The sequence below is a fragment of the Chelon labrosus genome (assembly GCF_963514085.1).
Source record: "Chelon labrosus genome assembly, chromosome: 12".
NCBI lineage: Eukaryota > Metazoa > Chordata > Actinopteri > Mugiliformes > Mugilidae > Chelon > Chelon labrosus.
In genome coordinates, this window is record NC_140345.1 from 7,135,462 (window position 1) to 7,144,091 (window position 8,630).

General features: G+C 37.7%; 1 protein-coding gene across 1 annotated transcript; it reads left to right on the forward strand.

The window, feature by feature from the left end:
• Positions 1-1,348: 1,348 nt before the first annotated feature.
• On the forward strand, positions 1,349-8,150 carry LOC311497518 (meprin A subunit beta-like; the record flags this gene model as incomplete). Its single annotated transcript, XM_084557835.1, has 15 exons — positions 1,349-1,408; positions 1,669-1,687; positions 1,783-1,847; positions 1,950-2,034; positions 2,224-2,341; positions 2,503-2,681; positions 2,911-3,129; positions 5,009-5,170; positions 5,527-5,757; positions 5,911-6,363; positions 6,449-6,622; positions 6,718-6,820; positions 7,164-7,211; positions 7,598-7,645; positions 7,887-8,150. The coding sequence occupies 15 exons, from the start codon at positions 1,349-1,351 to the stop codon at positions 7,963-7,965; spliced, it is 2,043 nt and encodes a 680-aa protein (XP_084413961.1). The 3' UTR covers positions 7,966-8,150.
• Positions 8,151-8,630: the final 480 nt, after the last annotated feature.

The following is an 8,630-nucleotide window of genomic DNA, read 5'->3' on the forward strand; positions in this document are numbered from 1 at the left end:
GATACCTTTTAGCAATGAGATCCCATTGATGAGTTAGTCAGAATCTTGATGAAAATTTTATCCTTAACATAAATATATAACCAACATGTCTTGAACTTGTCATTTGCAGTCAGTTGTACTAAGACAACTGACTGCAACTTCTGTTTCAATAGCTCCAGTGGGCTGACATACACTTGTCATTATTACCCACCACACCTTGCATTCTTATATGTGAACAGAATACTGAGTTACTTACCAGAAAGGCTGTCACAGAACTAGATCATCTCTTTGAGGGGACTGTGTCCATGAAGGCAAAAACAAATGTCACACCAGAGGTATACTAGTTACACTGACAGGAAGCAGAAATGTCCTCATTTTTGGAGTTCTTTTTATTTTCATCTTCACATCTTGCATTTTGCTTGGGGCACTGAAGGTCTGATAACAATGAAGTAGTTATCAGACAATGACATGTTCAGTTCTTGGTAGGTCTAGAGGAGAAGTATAGCTGTGCTTCTCCTCTAGACCTACCAAGTTTAAATTAATCATTTTACAAAAATAGATTTCCCTCCATATTTAATGCCTGAACCCATTAAAACACTGTTCAGTAAAACAGCCTCTAAGCCACAAGACATAAAGTCATGAACTTAAGAAAAAAAGATGCTGCTGCATTTGTACCAGTTGTTGTTTCAATATTTCTTCTTCAGTTAAAACCAAAGTGGAGTAAAGACTGACAACTGACATTCCTAAAGATTAGCAGCATTTCTAAACACAAAAAGGGACTCATATGTAAGTACCAAAAACCAGGTCAGACAAACTATGATTTGCATTTTCACAAGGTTCCCTTAAATTCTGACAGGGTGATGACACCTGTCTGAGTCTGAGTGTGTGTTCCACAAAAATAAAGAAGAAACTAAATAAATAAAAGAAAGTTATTACCCCTGTAGTTTATCTTTAATTATTGTAAAATTAGAGAAGAAATTTAAATGTGCAGTCACCACAGGCAGAATTCCTAGCTGGATCAATGACCACGTTTACATCCATCTAATCAGACGTTCCAACATAGTGCCGTGACAAACTGTCAGTCTTGCAACCAAAACAGCATGTCACATACTTGATATAACGCTGACAACTGAAATGTGTAAAAACCTGTTTTCTTATGTTTTGCATAGTATAAAGTTTCCTCTTACAGACTAAGCTTCTCATGTGCAGCAGAGAAACTAACAACCAGGGTAGCAGAAGATAAAGAGAGGTGAGATTTTTGTTGGACAAATTAAATGTAAATCAACATTGAATTTAAAGAAAAATGTTTTACGTAACATAGCTTGATTGCATTTATATTTACATTCTTTAGTCCAAGACACAGCACAACATGTGGATGAAAGTCTACTTTTTCCTCACGGTGAACGTGGCAGCAACCTCCATGATCCCAGTAAGGGTTTTTCTTGTTGGATTATTATTTGATGAAATGCTATCTCCTTTTTAAGCAGAGAAAATGAAGATAACTTTATCCAAATGCAGTTACAAGAAACTGATTCATTTATTGAATAAATGCTGCATTTATTCTGACAGAAATTTGCACTGTACTCTATGTTGAACCACTAGAAATAACACTGAATCATGAGCAATAGTTTGTTCCTTATTTAACATTTTACACAATAAGTTGACGGATAAAACTCCCTGTGTTTACAGAATGGACCAATGACAGTGGGTAAGTATATTATTTGTTCTCCTAATTTAATAAAATCAATTTAATTAAACTATTATTTACTGAATTAATGTTATTTTCTAAAATTGATTGTGTAGAGATTGGTGAAGACAAGGACCTTACAGAAGTAAACATGGGTAAAGTTATAGATGATATTCTGGAGGTGAGATTTTAGTAAAATTATAAAAAAATAAAATAAAAAGAAACATGCATCTAGTATGCTTATATTGTTCATGTTACTTAATGCATGCTTAATGTATCTTAGGCTCCAAACACGCAAAATAGTGCCATTATTGGTGATGACATACTGTGGACATCCCCAGTTCCATATGTCCTGGACAAAGACCTTGGTAAATGTTCTTACATACTAACAATGTGTACATATTGCAAGCACGCCTTTGTCTCATGGTCTTCAGGTGGCTGCTTCGGAAGGTTACTGAAATGTATATGATTTTAAATTGAGAATTCAATAAACCTTACCTAATGTTTCTTTTTTTATTTTTTTACCTCCGCAACACAATTCTCTTGAACAATGGAAGAGATGAATGCTAAAGGAGTCATCATGAGAGCCTTTGACCAGTTCAGGCTGAAATCATGCATTGATTTCAAACCAAGGGACTCTGAGAAATATTACATTTCTGTCCAAAAGCTAGATGGGTATGTACATGTGTGTGATGATGATGATTATGATGATGATGGTTATTGGTTTTTTTTGTTTGTTTGGTTTTACCCTTTTTTTGTTTTAGACTTTTAGTCGCACAAAACACAAAGAACATGACACCCTTTGGTACCATTTTTTGTGCACTTTTTCCATTCAGATGCTTTTCATATGTTGGGCGAGTTGCTGCCAATGGACAGGTCCTTTCTATCGGGACCTATTGTGATAGCTTAGCCACTGCTGAACATGAGTTTCTCCATGCCCTCGGCTTCTACCATGAACAATCCAGATACGACAGAGATGATTATGTGACGATTGCATTTGAAAACATCAGACAAGGTTTGATTAATATTTCATCATAATGTTAATGTTCATTAATTAAAGAGTACTGGTCGTGTTCAAATTGTGTCAAGGTGTATGGAGTACATAAATCTATCAACCACCAAGTGTTTACAAATTAATCAATCAATTCATTAAATTATGTCAAAGGTGATATTGTAGAATATGTTTAATATGTTTCAACTTTAAAGTTTTTTCAATGACTGTCTTTATCCGATGTATCCTCTAGGTTATGAGAATAATTTTTTCAAAGTTAGCAGTGAACAGAGCACCACCCAGGGAGTCCCATATGACTACCTGTCAGTGATGCACTATGGCAAAAATGATTTCTCCAATGGCAACAGATCAACAATTATCACCAAAGACCCAAAGTTTCAGGATGTGATTGGTCAAAGACTGGAAATGAGTCCTGAAGATGTAATGGAGCTGAACCTACTCTACAAATGCAGTAAGTCCTTGAACATTACGATGACCAACACCAAGTTTTAAGAATGATTTGGTATTGATTGTTTCAGTTATTGATATCATTGTGAATTATCAAAAGAAAAAAAATCCCAGGATCCTCCAGTTACTTTACAGATATTTTAGACAAAGGTATCAGGATCTAAATATGTCATCAGCTTCCAAATTATCCAGAGTCCATTTCTGATCTGTCCCCCTGATTTATATGACAGTGTTGTTTGTCAAAACTAAATTGTTGCAAATGACAATATTAGGTTTGAAACAGATCAAATTAAATCTGATGTTTTAGGCTTAGGGAAAGAAAACAGTCATGGTTAAAATAAGCCAACACTTACTGCTGGTAGGCACATTGCCAACACAGCATCACATGCTGAAGATATATGGTTGGTTGACAAAACCATTTGCCCCAGAGTTTCAGATTCTTCACCTTCAGACCTGACCATTGTTACTACTACTTTAAATTGCAAAGTCACTGAAAGTTACAAGCCATCATGTATCTAATAAGAAAAATTCATTTAGTTTCACATTGGCAAAATCACACTAGCTTGAGCTTTTTGACATTAAGCGGACCAGTCCTTTGAGATGCTCTAGCAGCTGAGCAGCTGATGGATGACTAACCCCCGCTGTGGGATCAACAAACACAAATTTAAAGCCACAAAACATAGAACCTTTACGAAAGGGAGGTGAGTACATCATGGGAGTGGTAGTGATCAGTCAGTTTCGTTTGACCACACTAGCGTTAACGTGTTTGAATGTCACAAGCAACAAGTATGAAACTAATAGTGAGACATTATGTCAATCAACTCATACAAACCTAGGCCTAATGTAAACCAAAGTGTGGTTTAGCTCTGGGGGACTAGGCGCTGTAACTTACGCATGTAGCGAACGCCGGTGCGAACCATTTATACTTGTCGCTCGTCAGTCTGGCTCGCTCTGTAAAAACACCACCCAATCGGCTGTGTCTTTTTTGACAGTCAGGTTAATTTTTGTTTCTACTTCCTGCTTCACTTTCAATAATGGTGACTGAAACCTACACCGAAATTTTGCTGAAGACGAGTATTTGTATCTCTGAACCTCCTCAGTTAACCTTACCGATTATTTATTGATCCACAACAATCAATTCAAAAATTGCGGAGGTGGAGAACCACCCGCAAATACTAAAGCGGAAACACGCTACCAGCAAGTGGCCCAATCACAGCTTGCGCTCTGCGTCGCTGAGGCTCGTAGTTACATTTCTGAGGAGGTGCACGTCAGCTATGGCTCTAGGCTCTGCGTAGGTGTCTGCGTTTTCGTCATAACCTCTGCATCAACTTAGTGCAGAAGTATAAACCACCTATTAACCCTCCTCAATGTGTTCCCTGTTTATTGATCCAAAACAGTCAATTCGAGAATTACTTAGGTGGAGAAGCAGTCGGAAATACTAATGCTATGACCTATGACCTTCTCCACAGCTCTTGCGCTCTGCGTTGCCACGATACACAGTTACATTTCTGGGGGTTTGCATGTCAGGGTACGGCCTTAGGGTCTGCGTAGGGTCTGGGCTGACACTGTAGCTATGGCGTCAAATTGTCACAGAAGCATAAACCGCCTATGACACAATTCTCAACTCACATCAAAATGATTAACAGTTCACAGTTCTTAGAAAGTGCCTGTATAAGTTTAAATAGTTGCAATTTGTGCAGTAGGAAAAAACAAAGACAAGACTAACAAAACTGTACAATAATAACATTCAAATACATTAGTATAGATACAACCTGTGCTTGTGTTGTGGTGACTGGTTTATCTTTGAAACTGAGAACATTTAAATTTGATTTCCCCAGCTCATTACTTAACCTAAATCCTGCGTTGTCCTTTGACCTTTACAGATTCATCCATTGCCTTTAAGATGTACTGTGGCTTTTCTGACGAGACTATGTGTCACATGAGCCGCTGTTCACAGACTGGTAGTGGCTGGGAAAGAGTACAACGTGTTAGTGGGGGTCCCACCTCTGGTCACACTAATCTACCCAGTGGAAATAGTGATCAAGGTAAGATATCGATATTACAATTTTGCATTTGTTTGTTAAAGTAATGGTTAATGCAAAAACAAATGATGTCATTCTTCATTTCTTCCCCTCATCTGTTGTTTTCGTCCAAATAAGATCTAATAAAACCATAAAAATGAACCCCTTCCCAAAGAAAGTAATGCAAACTGTTAAACTAAATTAACTAAAATGAATAAAATGCAAATCTCAATTTTAAGATTTATTTAAAATGAAACACAACAGTTTGGAGTGATACAAATAGCTTTACACAATGTTTAGCAATGTAAATTATATTACTTTGATGAAGATATGGAATTTGAAGGCCCATCATAATATCTGTTTGGTCAACTTGGTTCTAGGTCAAGATTCAGGTCACTTCATGCATGCTAGCACAGAATCAGGTCAGGAGGGAGACTCAGCCTGGCTGAAGACCCAGAGGATGAGTCTCAACAGGGACTGTCCTAATCAGTGTCTCCAGTTCTACTATTACCACAGTGGGAACCAGTTAGACGAACTCAACATCTGGATGAGAGAGTTTCAAGATGAACAGGACTCCACAGGAACCGTCCGCCTCGTGGCACAGATCACCGGTAATGTCACACTGGATGAATATTCTGTATCATTTGCTCTAAATTGTGTTAAACACTGATGAACTGCATTTGTCACAAAATGTATTTAAGATATAGTCCACCTAATAATACTGAAGTAGCACAACACACTCATTCCACAGATCTTCCTTCCAGGTCCACCAACATCTCACTGGCAGCTCCAGCATGTTCCTCTGAATGCCACCAAGCACTTCCAGGTGGAGTTTGAGGTCCGTAAAGGACCAGGGAACTCTGCAGGCGGCTTCTCAATCGATGACATCAATCTTTCTGAGACCGAGTGTCCACATCTAACCATGCAGATGGATGAGTTTGAGAACGTCCTGAACACAACTGAATATGCAGCCATTAAATACAGCCGACGGCAGTACTCCAGGGAGGGCTATGCTTACAGGATAGCAATAAGGCTTTATGGGTATTCACTTGGGATTTATGTGGAACTCGTGTCTGGTGACTATGATGACCAGCTGGAGTGGCCTTGCCCATATAGGCAGGTGACTTTCAAAATGCTGGATCAGAACCCCAACATACAGCTGCAGATGTCAAAGCAAAGGACTCTCACCACTGACCCAAACTGGAATGATGGCAATGGTAACATTATTAGACTAGAAAAAAAATCAGGAACTCCACTTGCTAAATACCTTTATGTTAAATAGTACATGCTTTCTGTAAACAGGTATCTATTATTGGGACAACCCTCGTAAAATTGGAACTGAAGTTACAGATGAGTATGGTGAGACATTCTTTGCTGGATTTCTGATTGGCTGGAACAATCTGGCATTTTTGGAAGAAATGCAGTCCAAAGAGTTCCTCAAGGGAGGGAGTGCCATTTTTGTTTCCAGTTTCCAAGGTAGGACCATTGGTTTCATTGTTAAATTTACATCCCTTTACACCAGAGTGGAAACTATGTTCAACAACATTACTGATCCATTCTTTTTCTGATAGACCTCACTCCTCTCGTAAGTGGAAGTGCTCTTCCATGTCCTCAGATCCCATCTGTGAAGGTTACAAATCCTCCCGTAGCTCAGGATGCTGGCCCATGTTTATGGTAAGACATTATGTCTCTAAATAATGTCATTTTAAATCAAACCATTAAAAAAAGATACATAATTTTGTGTGCCTTTTAGGTTGGGAAAATAATGTTATAGGGATTCCTGTGTGACTTCTGCAAAAATACATTTCACTGTGCATTGTACTATGTATAACTGTGCACGTGATAAATAAATAAATCAATCTTATCTTATCTTTTCTACTTTTAACATGTGACATGTGGGTCAGGAACACAGGAACACTATGACTTAAAATTTTTTATTTGATGCTTTTATGGCTGGTAAATCCATCAGTAAAACTACTTTTAATATTTCTGTCAAATAATGCCATGACTTTTACAGGCCCTCAACCACGACTACGCTCCCTCCTAAAACAACAGATGACAAAAGGTATTCCACTTTGCTGACACAACATAATGTCACAGGGATTCCTGTGTGGCTTCTGGTCTGTGAAGCATTACGACCTCTAAAGTTTTATTTGATGCTGCTGAGACTAGGAAATCCATTACTTAAACTTTGTGTCGAATAATCCTATGATTTTTACAGGATCCCGACCACCATCCCATCAACTCCTAGAACAACAGATGTCAAGAGACATTACTTCTTGCTCACATAGAAATATTAAAGGATAATTTGCAGAATTCATGTACTACATGTCCTCAGGAACACAGGAACACTATGACTTAAAATTTTTTATTTGATGCTGTCATGGCTGGTAAATCCATCAGTAAAACTGCTTTTAATATATCCGTCAAATAATGCTATGACTTTTACAGGCCCTCAACCACGACTACGCTCCCTCCTGAAACAACGGATGACAAAAGGTATTCCATTTGCAGAGACTGGTTGCTGTTGTCAGTTGTGAAAATGTTGAAAGATCCTCATTTACTAGGCTACAGTCGATGTTCATTGATTAGACAGTTAGCAGCAAAATAAAACGGCTCCCTATGAAACACAGCAGGCATCATAGTTGGGTGTAAACAGGACCTTTTACAGAGCTCATTTTACTGATGAAATGTCCTCTGTGTATAATTGTACTAATCTATTACTTTCTTCCTGCTGTAGTATTTTTGGCTCCTCTCCTGGCATGGTGGCATCACCTCTCCTCACCCTCCTGCTGGCATTGATGCTACTGGCACCTTGATGTGAATCCACGTCTCATCTCTTTACATGGACAGCACCAGCAAATTTGCCAAATTTCTTTTTTTTTTTTTGTTATCTGAATATAATTAAAAGGGGAGGCAACAGTACTCAATGAGGGACACATACTGTAGGTTTATTGTGTAATGGGGACATTTAAGGCTGAGCTACACAGTACATAGATGATTCTAATAATGTTTATTTTTTTTATTGTGGTGGTGGGATCTTTTTTGATGATGACGATGATGATGATGATGATGATGATGATGATGATTTGATTGTTTGTGAAAATAATGTTCAGAGTTTGACAATAAATTCTGTCTTCAAATTAGCTGAACGTGTATTTTTTCTGTGCCCAAATAACTTCTGAGCTGAAGAAGGGTGCATCTCTGGAACAAGACTACAAACTTGAAATACAGTCTTTGCACATACAGTACTTTGAGATTGCCATTTTGAGAATTGCAGCAGAGACAATATATATATATTTATATATATATATATATATATCAAAAGGTTTCGCACTTGAAATTATAAAAAAATGCAATTTAAAGAAGGCATACAATATAAAACAACATACCACAAAATTTTCTGCAAGCTGAATATGCTCAGATACACATTGCACTGACATATAAGGTTACAAGTCACAGTAGTGTAGAGTTGCAACAGCTG